The 13,779-nt window shown below is 38.9% G+C and overlaps 1 protein-coding gene across 11 annotated transcripts in view; it reads left to right on the forward strand.

The window, feature by feature from the left end:
• epb41a (erythrocyte membrane protein band 4.1a) overlaps positions 1-13,779 on the forward strand; it is a 49,128-nt gene that overhangs the window by 10,015 nt on the left and 25,334 nt on the right. For 10 of the 11 annotated variants that reach the window (XM_056742073.1, XM_056742076.1, XM_056742079.1 and 7 more), the window contains exons 2-11: positions 5,639-6,036; positions 6,804-7,304; positions 8,903-9,007; positions 9,179-9,221; positions 9,708-9,783; positions 10,888-11,106; positions 11,287-11,374; positions 12,283-12,435; positions 12,900-12,997; positions 13,570-13,745. In XM_056742073.1, the coding sequence (XP_056598051.1) occupies positions 5,647-6,036; positions 6,804-7,304; positions 8,903-9,007; positions 9,179-9,221; positions 9,708-9,783; positions 10,888-11,106; positions 11,287-11,374; positions 12,283-12,435; positions 12,900-12,997; positions 13,570-13,745 (1,849 nt within the window). In that variant the 5' untranslated portion in view covers positions 5,639-5,646. The remainder of the gene's footprint in view (positions 1-5,638; positions 6,037-6,803; positions 7,305-8,902; positions 9,008-9,178; positions 9,222-9,707; positions 9,784-10,887; positions 11,107-11,286; positions 11,375-12,282; positions 12,436-12,899; positions 12,998-13,569; positions 13,746-13,779) is intronic. The other variant, XM_056742084.1, reaches the window with a different exon arrangement.

Raw genomic sequence — 13,779 nt, forward strand, 5'->3', positions numbered from 1 at the left:
TGCTAATTAGTTTGTGAAGTCACCACCGCCCACAAGTCTGTCAAGACAGATCTTCACAACAACATGCAGAAAATGGAAAAACACTGTACTTTTCAAATGATAAAAAACACTGCTATGTCAAAGTTGACACAGACTTTTTAATACTTTTCATTGGTTAGATTGCAAAACCCAGTGCCAAGCACGAAGGTAATAATAATGATTTTTAGACCAAAAATCTCGAAATTCTCGATACAACGTTACAGAAGGACAGCAGCGATATGAGGTATCTTTCAATAACGGTTGAACCATTTGAGCAATAACTTGCCTTGCAAAAAAACAAGGTTTTACCGTATGATGGTAGCCCTAAATTCACACTACTGGCCGAGTTGGACATTTACATAACTGAACACACAGGGCAATATTTTAAAAGTACCTTAGACTTCAGGATCGGAACCTACCAATCGTCACATCAAACATGACACACCCACTCCCTCCAATTTTCCCCTCCATTTCCCCCCAGTAGGTACACACGAGTCACGCATTGGCAGGCGTTTTCTGGGTCAATCACTGCAGGTTCCTGTCATGGAGCCCGGGGTGCGCAGAATCAAGTGAGGAAAATAGACAGGACAGTGAAAGACACCACTGACATATCCAGCTGCTGTCGTATTCTCCACCTCACTACATTTAAAGAGGGAGAGAGCTTCTCCCTAATCCTGCACAGGACCCCGATTAACGTTAAAGCCGCTTTCCAGCCTAAAGCTTACTTTCTGCATTCAGTTTCTTCACCAAAAGCACTCGCCTCTGTGCTATACTGTTTACTCGCTGTCTTCCCATCATTTATGCCCAGTGGTTGGTGGGGGGCATGATATGATGCATCACGACGAACTGGAACCTACTGACAATATATCATGATATCAAGGTTTAATTGTATTACTTGTATTACTAGTATAATTGTATAACTCATTACAGAATAAACAACTCTTGGTGAAAACAGTCACGGCTGAAAGGTGATGTCCAGCAGAGTGGTGCTGTGCCATTCACTTTAATTCATACGCATGCAAACATTATTTTATCAATATTGATTTAGGCCTATCTTTATTTTGTGATGTATTTATTACCAAGAGTAACAGTGGCCTGAAAGATGATTCTGTATTTACTGTACTTTGGTACACTCAAAGCCTATTTTGACTACGGCTTAAGAGTTGGTCTCTTTCTTTTTGAAAATCTGCTTTTAAAGGGATATTTCACCCCTGGGGCACTTTTCACTAACAGTAGTCAATGAGGGGCAAAATCTGTCTGGTTTTAAGCATTCTTCCAAATATCTTTTTTTGGGGTGAAGTATCCCTCTGTCACCTATTCATAAAGTTAAATGAGAATTCATGAGTTCAGATGCAGGTGCTGTGGTTTGCAAAGACAGACACATTTTATTTATATTTAAGTAATAGATTTATAATAACAACAGGATGACATATGATGTTTAAATATATTTTTTAATTGTCTATGTGCAACTATTCACAGCTATATTTAGCTTTGGCTGGATTGGCAATATACTGTAGATTAGGACTGCAGATGTCATCATTTAGAATTTTGTAACTATTCTTTAAAGCTGAATGTAGGTGAAATGGTTTCTGTTGCTGCAGGTGTGACATTATTTGTGTGTTGTTTACGTGTTCAGATCTGTTAACTGTAACAGTCAGCATCCAAAACAGCATTGTTCTGTGCTTTTACACACTTGCACCTGTCCTGTTTTTATGCCCAATCAGCAACTCCTGCCCCTGTCAGCCAATCACAGAGCAGCATTTCACTGTTGAAGCTGTTATTACTGGAGATTTTAAGCACTCATATTCCCTTTGTCCCCTCCTTACACCGTCTCTCATTCTACTCCTTAAACTGTGACCTTAAACTTTTGACCGGCCGGCTATATAAATGACCAGTCTGTGCTTTTACATTCTGAATCTTCTTTTAATCCTGACGTTCGTACAGTAAGTAAAACTGTTTGGTTTTTTTGTGCTATGATAAATATAGTTTTGCCTAATAGAAACACTCTGTCAAACATCCCAAACATCAGAATTGATATGACAACCTACAAAAACTTAATATCTTATCGTTTCCACGATTGAAAAAGAATAGGGAAAAATGTGTGAGGATAAAGAGTCTTGATGTGTCAATGAAATCTTATCCTGTCCTGGACCCCTGAGGAGTGTCTCATGACATGGATTGCTTTCAGTCAATAAGTGTGTGTATCTATTGAGGATCTCGGAGGCAAAGGGTCCTGCATATGTCCACTTTTGGTCTCCGAGGGACCCACGCATGCATGCCATCTGTCACCTCTGCACCATCTGATGTGTGTGTGTTAGCTGCTGGAAGTTTGTGCAGTGTTTATGCTGTGATCGGCGCACAATTATACAAAAGCGTGTGCACCTACAGCGTGCTAAAATTGGATGACGGTGTGTCTTTGTAGCGGATGCTTAAAAGGATGAAGAATATTGTGTGTGTGGGCAGGCTGGTGTGTGTTAGCAAAGGGACAATTGAGAGAGCTGTAATTAGATCAAATTGTGTGCGCAGTAGCAGTAATGGAATAAAAGTGTGTTTTGGTTCACAATGCTTGCATTTGTGTGTTTTAAAGGAGTTATAAATGATTTTATTTGCATGAGATATGCAAAGTGGGTGCATTGATGCATGGCAGATGCAGCTATGGTGTGTGTGTGTGTGTGTGTGAGGGGGAAGGGGACATTGGAGAGTGGATTAGTGTCAAGTGGGGTTTTAGTGGATCCAAAAAAGCGGTACTGGAACTTTGTATGATGATAGTGTTTGCAATTCTTAATTGTCATTCATGTCTTTTTCATTCATTTCTTTCTTTTAATGTATTTGTTTGCAGTTATTAACGCATTAGTTTTACCTCGCTGCAAGCTCATTTCTTCTGTGGTATTGTTATTATTTATTTTGTATGTGTTTCTGTACTTTACACCTGCTCATGTCCATTCTAATACACTTTAAGTTCAGTTTATAGTCAAACGTCGGACCTATGCCGTAGCTTATGCCATAGCCTACGCAGAGCCGCGTACCCTACGACGTAGCCTGACGCGCACCTCTTCAAAAATGTAACAACACGTCAACTCAACGCGGACCAGAAGCGCTGGGATTGGTCTTGTTTGAACCCCTCCCTCAGGTCAAAAAAGTCTGCGATAGAATCACGTTTACTCAAACGCATTTCCGTATGAATTATCTAAGTAAAATATTTGTGCTTCTGTATAAAACATCTTAAATCGGAAACAAAAGTGACTGTGTTCCTCTTCAGCTCTTGTCTTGGTTAAACAAGCAACAGGCGCATGGACTCTGACGCCTAGTGGTCATTCCCTGTCGACGTGGACAACGGCGTTGAAGTATTAATGAAAACCGACACATAGGCCACGCCGTATCGGCTACGGCGTATGTCCTACACAGAACTAAAAATCGGGCTATAGTGTTTTTTTTTTACTACAGTTCCCCCCCTAAACACCCCCCACCCTCTCTTCATTGTGTTTGATTTAGTCATTGTTTTCTCAGTCACGCCTCCCCAACCCTTCCTCCAGCTTACCCTTTAATAGTGACATACAAAACCAGCATAACACAAATATAGGTGGACAGGCCTATTAAATCCAGCAAATAGGATTTTACCGTTGGGACGGGGATGACTTAAATATGGGAGATGGATGCCCTAGGGTGATAAGAGACTTGTGTTCATGTGCTGTAATAGATTATGTCACATCCACAAAACCTTTCTGCTCACCTGCTCATATGGGCCAGGAGAGTGATGCGAATTTTACCCCCTTTTAACTGGCACAGTGCCTACTCGTAAAACACATTTCTTGGAAAGTCCCCCAGTAGAGTCCCTCTAAAAGGGCTAAGAAAATCACTTTGGACCTCGCTCACCCAGCTCACTCCTGCTTCGAACTGTTGCCATCTGGCCGGCGCTACAGAGCACTGACCACCAGAACAGCCCGACACAAGAACAGTTTTTTCCCGCAGGCTATATTCAGCCTGAACAATTAAAAGCTCTTACTTCACTGTCCATCAGGTTGATGCGCATTTGTACATTTGTGTAAAACATCTGGAAATTGTACATTGTAAGCAACCATGATAAACCTGTAAATAACAATGATAATGTTGTTTTTCGTCTATAATCTCACTTTGTATATTGTGCATTATTATTATTATTATTATTTTTATTATTTTTTCTATCTCAGTGTTATAATTTCTTTCATCTATGTTTGCACCATGTGTATATTTTCTTATGAACTAGAAGCTTCTGTTGCCAAGTCAAATTCCTTACGTGTGTAAACGTACTTTATGTTACTTTTCTGTTGAAAATCTCATTTATGTTGTAAAATTTTAATATTATGAAAAAGGAATTGGATGTTCAACTTGATGTTCTTAAATGAGAAAATATTCAAGTATAATAATAACAACTAAGAAATCGTGGAAAAAATAAGTGTCTTTCCTTTTTTAAGACAGAGACACACACAGATCTTTACATTATCCTTATTTATTTGAAGTAACACTACTGCCACTACCTTTCACACAGATTTCTTTATATTTATGTAGTGTAATATTCTTGTACTGTGAATGTAAATTACAATACTGATTTTTATTAATGATACGTGTATTTTTCCATATTTAAAAATAGGTCATATTTATAATTGTCTGAAAAAATACACTTCAAATTATAACCCACATTCTGTGACATTTATTTTATGTTTAAACTTTAAAGCTTGTCTTGTCAGTGAATGAAATTATTCTGAACTATTGGAATAGTTTGTCATGAACAATGAACTATTGTACTGGTATTAACTAATATTACGGAAATTTGTGTCTTAAAATAATACTACTTGTTAATATACGTCTTGATAGTTCCTTCCTATGCATTAATGTTCTGGGTTAAGTGTCTGCTACATAGTTCAGTAATGGTTATGCAAGTATTTGGAGTACTGTATATAGTTTGGTTTTCTGGTTGAGAGCTTTGAGAAGATAAATGGGGAAGTTAAAGAGTTGACTTCCTGTTTGTGTTAATATCAGAATGGGTGGTCCAGCATTTGCTCTAGGCAGTCTTGCATATCATATGTACACCTGCACTCTCTCACAGAGAGAGTTTTTGGCCCTGTTTACACTTGGCATTTACATGAAATCGCATCCAATAGTTTCTGTATCCACATCAATGATCGGATCTCTTTTCCTTGTGAATATTTAAATTAAGCCTGGAATACCTCTAGTGAAACACAAACTTTAAAGTGATACTTCACCCAAAAATGAAAATTCTGTCATCATTTACTCACCTTCGAGTTGTTCCAAATCTATATAAATGTCTTTGTTCTGATGAACACAGAGAAAGATATTTGGAAGAATGCTTATAACCAGTCATCTAGTATGTGTAGTAGCCATGTTAGTCGTGACCAACGACTGCTTAGCACAGGGAATAAAGTGACTGAATGGGTCGCTTACAAACGGCATTTATTTATCTAATTCATTACCCCCTGAGTATTGAGAGTATAGGTTGGATTATCGATAAACTATTGTGAAAAAAAATGCAGTAGTTTACTGTATAAATATTTTCGCTCAGCCCTACTATATAATAGACCTGAAATAAAATATTAAAATAAAACTGCTCTTTCCCTCCTTTTAGTGTCTGCCATGACGACAGACGAGGCGGAGAGCGTTCATAAGAAACAGGTGTGCGAGCAGCATCAAGAAGAGGAGGACCCCACTGCTCAGGAGCCAGGCCCCCCTCACACAGCTCAGGACAGCCCCTCGGGCACCTCGCTGCCCCCCGGGGGCTCGGAGGAAGAACAGCAGCTAAAGCCGCGGCAGCGCTCGTCAGCGGGCCGCGGCCTCTCCCGCCTCTTCTCCTCCTTCCTGAAGCACCGTTCACAGTGCTCGGAGGGTGAGGGGGTGGAGACGGAGAGGGCCCGGGATGAAGGCTGCGACGAACCCAAAGCTCCCATTGCAGACCCTGAGCCAGAACTACGCTTAGAGGGTGATGTTGCACTAGACCAGCACTCAATCAGCAGTGCTGAAAACCAGGTGAGAAACATACATGACAGGTACACTGTATGTTTTTCAAATGTAAAAAAAAAACTTTCACATCCCACATTCAGCTCCAACTATTGTATTATTCGTCCTGTATGACATATCATTTATTGCTCCCTGAACTCACTGTAAATCGTCTGCTAAATGACTAAATGTGAATGTAAATGTAAAAAAGAAAATAGTCACACTAAAAGCTTTCTCAGAGGATACAGGCATTTTAGACATTTTATCTCCTATGGCAGTGGGTCTCAAACTTTTTTTGCATAAGTACCCCTTATATGATTTTTTTCAAGCCAAGTACCCCTTGACCAAACTTTGAAAGAAAGTCATATTTCAACGTCATGACACATTCTCTTTACATTGCTGAGCACTTCGTTAAGCCAAAATAACTCAATAGTGACCGGAAATGAGTCTGCCGACACTACCGTTGCAAAAGCTCACTGGGCTATCTTGTGCAACCAAACTATAGATGGGGATTATGCTAATTGTGAATGAGCGTGCATGCGTACACTGTTTACAAATGGTTGTAATTCATTAACATACACACATTTAACATGAAGTATTTGTATTTGTGAATCCGGAGAAAAGTTTTTTGGAAGGTCAGTTTTTCGTGCAAATTACTATTAATTTACTCTTATATTTGAGAATGTTTCATGAATGAGTCCCATAGTTTTTAAAATGAATGAGTATTATTCAAGTATAAATGAAAACATTTGTTTTTGGAAATATAAATAATGGGCTTAATTTTTGTCTTTCTCCAGCAAATCTTAGCGGATCAAAAGGAAGACGCAGAGCTGGAGTCAGGAAAGGGAGAAAGGGTGGAGAAGGGGGAGAAGGAGAAGAAAGAAAAGAAAGAAAAGAAAGACAAGAAAGAGAAGAAGGAAAAGGCAGATAAGGAGAAGACCGACAAGACAGAAAAGAAAGCGAAGAGCGAGAAGAAAGAGAAAACCGAGAAGACAGAAAAGAAAGAGAAGAAGGAGAAGGAGAAAAAGGAGAAGAAGAACGAGAACAAGGCCAAAGCTGTTGAGAAGGAGAAGGAGCGAGAAACAGATAAAGAGCAAGAAGAGGAAGAGCCCAAAGCAGAAGACACGGGGGGACCAGAAACAGAGGGAAAGGTGGAAGAGGAAAAAGAAGGCGAGAAAGGGGAGGAAGAAAACACAGCTGAGGAGGAAGGGAAGAAGCAGAAAGCATCTCGCCGCCCCAGGATCATGCACTGCAAAGTCAAGCTGCTGGATGATACATTGTTCGAGTGTGAGCTCGATGTAAGAGACACACACACACACACACACACACGCACACACACACACACACACACACACACACATACACATACACAATGACATCACACAGAGCAGCTTTTGTTGCTTAACAACTGTGTGTTTTGTTGTCTCATCCCAGTAGAGTGACCCTGAAACTCCTGCATTGCTGGAGGGCTTTAACGTCCTTTGCTCATTTTTGACTACAGTGAGACTTTCTGCTGATGTGATGCTTTGGTCTGTTTTTGTAAGAGATGCTACTTATAGTGTCTGTTTCAACAGCTTCTGAGCTTGAAGACTTGATGTCATTTGTCTACGTTGCATCCTAAGCAAAATAGAACTGCTCTGCATTAGTGGTAACTTGACCTGCATGAGAGCTTGGCTTAATGTCCATAGCTAATTCTGACGATAGCATTTAGCTAGCAAAGCTAACAAGTCTAAAAACATCTAATGACCACACAGTCACACTTGCATTTAAAATGATATTATCTTACTCTGGCTAAAAGCTAAGAAGTCAATGGTCAGCTAACATTCATAGTTAAATCTGATGATAGAAAGAGCTAGCAACGATAAGTCAATTTTATCACTGATAAACTTGATATCCCCGACCAATTTTGATGTAGCTAGTATAGCTAACAGTGTTTTACTGTGATAGGGACAGAGAAGCATATCACACATCCCTTTCTTGAGTAAATCATATCTAAAAAAATGTATTAAAACTTTTGCAATCTGTAACTTTTGCCTCTTTATCGCCATCTCTGTTTGAAACACAAAATTGAAGATTACATACTTTGTGTGTTGAAAAACAACTGACATTTTCTGCAAAATACCCAACCGCCAAAATTATTAATTATTATTAAAAACTTACAGTCGTGAACATTGTCTTCTTAGGTCTTCTTCAATGCTCGTTTACGTACAGGCCCCACAACTCTCTTTTTGTTCAACCAAAAAGTTACGGATTGCCACTTTAAATGTATTAATATAAATGTGATTGAGCCTCAGTCTGTGTCTCTTTGTGTAGTGATGCAAACCCTTAAACATACTCTTAACTGTATCATGGTTTGACCTCAAAAAACATTCAAAATTAACCTCTGAACATTAGATTGAGCAACCAGCCAATCACATTGGAGTTTGTGAATTTGACCAAGACTTTGTTTACTATATTGAATGTTCTGTAGACATAAGTTTTGAGGTTCAAACTTTGTCTGTAAAAGCATGGATATGCAATTTCAGTGAATTGTAAGAGATGCACACACGAAACAGCACAGACTGTATCCTGAATAAACGGTACATACAGTAATGCTAAACTTCTAGGCCCGGTTTCACAGACAAGGCTTAAGGCTATTCCCAGACTAAAATTAATGTTTGACCTGTCTTATCTGAATATAACCTTCCCTGAAAAATCTTATAAATAGATTAGTCATTATTTTGTCTCAAGATGCAGACCAGTAATGTATTATTCTAAGGTATTTTTATAAAAGCGACATAAAAATCTTAATTCAACTAAGGCAAAGTCTTAAAAGGCTTAAGCTTAGCCTTGTCTGTGAAACCGGGCCCTAATGTTTTAAATTTCTGTTTTTAACTGGGTTTATTTGTATTTATAGAAACATGCCAAAGGCCAGGACCTGTTTGCAAAGGTGTGCGACCACCTCAACCTGTTAGAAAAGGACTATTACGGTCTGGCCATATGGGAGACACCATCAATAAAGGTGCGTGTCAGCGCTTGCTCTTACTCGTGTAATACTAACACTTGTTAAACAATAACTATATTTGGTTAACTTTAGAATAAGACAGTTTTTCTAGCTTCTTCTTTCCTGAATGTACTGTCAGGTTTCGTGGTACCTATAAAACAGTTTGTTTAAGATCTCTCTGTCTTTCAGACATGGCTAGACTTTACCAAGGAAATCAGACGACAAGTACAAGGTGAGAACACAGACAAAGTCTGCTTTAAAGGGATACTCCACCGAGACATTTAAATCTGTCATCATTTACTCACCAAACCTGTATACTTATTTGGTAAAATGTTAGGAACTGACATTTCTGGGACAACGTTGACTATCATAGTAGTAACAATTATTGTATATATTTTTTTTTCTTCTGTTGAACACCTTCGAATACCATTTTAGTTTGTCCTACTTTGATAGCCAATGTCAGCTGCAAACATTTTTATAAACATCTCTCTATGTGTTCAGTAAAAAGAAAATGCATACAGGTTTGGAACAACTTGGGGCACAGAATTTTCATTTTCGGGTGGAGTATTCCTTTAATGGCCACATAACAACATCTTGGTACCACCTAGTAATGCTGTAATTATTAGGAACACCCTAGCAACTACAAAGATTACATTAGCAACCGCCTAGAAATGTGTTGTCTGCGAGTCCTGCAATAAATCTGTTTGTATTTGTCTAGGCACCAACTATGATTTCACATTTAATGTGAAGTTCTACCCACCTGATCCAGCTCAGCTATCAGAGGACCTCACCAGGCAAATATTTATACTTTATCCTATACTGACCTTAACACTTTCCCGTCTGTGTTTACATCTCTTAACAATCTGTAATAATCATCTATTATGCATACATTACAGTTTCAGATGAATGACTCAATCACCCAGATCTTATTAACAAATCAGACAAAAAGACACAAATCTCTTAAACACGTCATGACCTTTTGGGTCGAATCAGTTCACTGACTTAATCAACCAGGGGTCGCGTCTTTTGTGCGCGCAAATCGTTATTTTATTTTCGGTCACGACATGCATGCAGTGTTTTTCTAGGCGCGCTGCCGCCGCATCAAGATTAAAATATTTCAACTTTTCATGATACCAAAAACCAACAATCCAATATAGACACGCTCAGTTAAGATGGAGACACAGATGATCACAGCATAGATAAATCTAGTAGCATAGTTATTATAAGGTATTTTCAGTTTATATTATCCTTTGTTCATACCTCCTCGTCTTAATGGCTAGCGTGGTCCATGGTTGCTTAGCAACAACAGACGCCAGGAGAGCGCGAACTCCTAGGTGCTTTGGATAAAAGGGAGTTTTCTGCCCTTTTTTTTAGATGCAAAATGTGAATCGGCCCTTAGCCAACTTTGGTCCAAGTTTAGAAGTTCCAGCATAGGTCAACGATCCAAGTGTTTCCCGAAACCACGTCCATTGATCAATCGCAAGCAGCATCGCAGAGTCACATGGTTGGAACTAAAGGGCTAGAGCTGTTGTTAGAAGCATAGTTCACTTTAAAATGAAAATGTGAAAAAATAACTCGCTCACTTGTCGTTCAAACCCTATGTATTCTTTGTACAGAAGTGTTGTTTTAGGTTTTCAGTTAATGGATTTCGACCACCTCTTTGCAAGCTTCAGAGAGATGCAAAAGCAATATTAATTTGTCCTGACTCCATAAGCTATAACACAACGCATCTTTTGATTATCGTCTAGACCCGTTCCTCTCTTTTTGTGCACATCTCCATGAATTGTGTCATTTGGTGTGTATGACATTCAGCAAGAAAAAACTTACCTTGGTTGTTGACTGATAACAAATTTCGTTAGCAAAAATGTTAGCCTATTTATCAATTGTTTGCCGTGCAGGTACTACCTGTGTCTGCAGCTGCGAAAGGACATCAAGAGTGGCCGTTTGCCCTGCTCTTTTGTGACTCTGGCCCTGCTTGGCTCTTACGCCCTGCAGTCTGAACTGGGCGAGTACGACCTGGAGGTCCACGGCACTGACTATGCCAAGGATCTCCAGCTGATCCCAGGACAGACCAAAGAACTTGAGGAGAAGGTCATGGAGCTGCATCGCACATACAGGTTATTATGATCCTTCCTGATTGGGATGTTTCGCAAAAAAAACTATTTATTCTTTTTGTGGTTGTACTTACATAATGTTCATGTTTAGTTGAATTCCCCAAACTGGTATGATGCTAACTAAACATACGGCTGAGAATGTCCTCCTTTTTTTTAAGTTACTTTTATCATGCTTTTATGTAGGTCTATGAGCCCAGCTCAGGCTGACATGATGTTCCTGGAGAACGCCAAAAAACTTGCCATGTACGGGCTTGACCTCCACCAAGCCAAGGTACAGCTGATCTGCATGTTGAAAGGCAGAAAATTTAAAGTTGCGATTTTCTAGGCCTGTCTTAATACATGATATCAGTAGAGAAGAGTCAAGTTTTAAAAATGAAAATATCGAAACTCTTTGGTCATTTTTGAACGATGCTACTGGTCTTATTGGATTCAATGATCTATGCTAAGCTATGCTAAAAGTGCTATCGCAAGACCCTGAGATCGACAGAATATATTCCAAAACGGTAAAACTCAACTCTTGGGGAGCTGGAAAATGAGCATATTTTCAAAAAAGTTTTCCTTTAAAATACTTTTATTTGTATTTTTACTAAAGTGATAGTTCACCCAAAAATGCAGGTGAAAATTAAGGTGGGTGAAGGAATGTAACATGTTGTAATAGGAGGGAAACTTATGGAGGAACAGGGAAGTGCAAAACAGGCAACGTGTCATAAGGGTCTTCAAATTTAGTTCATCATGAATAGCACATTTTTTAGGTATGTTTTTAAATGGGTTGCTGCAGTACCTAGAGACTTACATACATTACAATAAATTACATTAAATGTCCTTGTTTAACAAAGTGACTTGACATTGATTAAACCTCTCAAGTGAAGTCCTCATTCTGAATTAAAGTGTCCTTTATATCACCGGAGTGCTTGTTTGTGTTCTGATAAACAGTATTGAGTTCCCTGTTACTGTTGAGGTTTAGTAGATGAAACCAGGTCAATCTGTTTGCATCAAGCCATGGATTTAAATAAATTATGGATTTCACGATTTTAAAATTGAAGGTTGGGGCGCCTCCTAGTGGTGAAGTGTTGTGATTACAAAAGCCCTTTTACTGCGGGAGTTTTTGTGACTGTCACAGTCTGAACGTTCAAGACAAAAGATGATATTTGTATATTTGTTCCCTGATATTTCTTTCAGGATCTGGATGGGGTGGATATCATGTTGGGTGTCTGTTCCAGTGGTCTGATGGTGTATAAAGAAAAGTTGAGGATTAATCGTTTTCCATGGCCGAAAGTTCTCAAAGTCTCCTACAAACGCAGCAGTTTCTTCATTAAGATACGGCCATCTGATGTATGTGTGCTCATGAAGCTTTTCAGATTATAGTGTTTTAGGTTTGTGATTCTGTTTTGAAGAGCGGAGTCAGAAATTGTAATATTGTAAACTTCATTAAGAATGCATACCTTTTCCAACTTTTTAAAGACATGTAATAGTCATTCTATGTTTTCCAAACTTAGTTTTTAATTAGTTAATTTTTGACATTTAGTATTTTATTGTCCTTGTAATTTCGATGTTGGTGGTGTAATTAAAAAAAAAATCTTAATGAGCGATTAAGTAGAAATGTCATTACCAATTAAAAAACATGAGGTACCTAGTATTCTATTTTAGTTGGATCACATGCATGGTTAAGGTTCATATTTAATGATTATGTAAAAAATTCACTCTTCAAGATGACTTAAATTAAAATCGACCACACCTTTACTTCATTTTATAAGCTTGTACTCACATGTTTTTTATTCATTCTTTTTTAACGGTAGTTGGAGCATTATGAAAGCGCCATTGGCTTTAAACTGCCTAACTACACGGCTGCCAAGAAACTGTGGAAAGTGTGTGTGGAGCATCACACATTCTTCAGGTATAAACACCAAAAAGTATACTACAAATGCAGTGTGCAAACTCATGACATGATGATATTCCCTTGATAGGTTCACCATATCAAGCCCAGATTTTGTAACATTTTATTTCTATTAGTGTCTTGCACCATTATTCATGAATTTTTTCGTGTGATCATGAACAGAGCAGACAGAGGGGAAACGGAAATGCGTTCACAAATGGAGGGGTGTGTGGTGGGCGGCTCTTGCAGAAAAAGTCGTACTCTGCCCCTGAGAAGATTCGTTAATTGGCTTAACTTAAATGCAAGGTGCCCGTGTGTTTAAACATGACCCATTCAACCAATTAGGAAATCCAATTAATACACATAAAAAATTGATATAAAAAATATGAATATAAATTGTTATTTTACTAGCCACTTGCCAGACCGATAAGCAAACACAGACCGGAAGTTTACTCTGGTACCCAGGCACGTGCGTCCAATAAAACCATCTATACCTGCATAGTATGTCATGTGTCTTGCTATGTGCAGATAAGTGCTTGCTTAAAATGAATGGATATGAACACTTATTAGAAATCTGTGTGTTTCTGTCTCAGGTTAGTGTCCACAGAGGCGGCCACCACTCCCAGGAAGTTCCTGGCTCTGGGATCAAAGTTCCGTTTCAGCGGGCGAACTCAGGCCCAAACCCGTCAGGCCAGCTCCATGATTGACAGACCCGCCCCCTGTTTCCAGCGCTCTGCCAGTAAGAGGGCATCACGCAGCTTAGATGGAGGTGTGTTTAAGTGCAATGTAAATGAATATGTTAT

The sequence above is a fragment of the Triplophysa dalaica genome, chromosome 25 (assembly GCF_015846415.1).
Source record: "Triplophysa dalaica isolate WHDGS20190420 chromosome 25, ASM1584641v1, whole genome shotgun sequence".
NCBI classification, from domain to species: domain Eukaryota; kingdom Metazoa; phylum Chordata; class Actinopteri; order Cypriniformes; family Nemacheilidae; genus Triplophysa; species Triplophysa dalaica.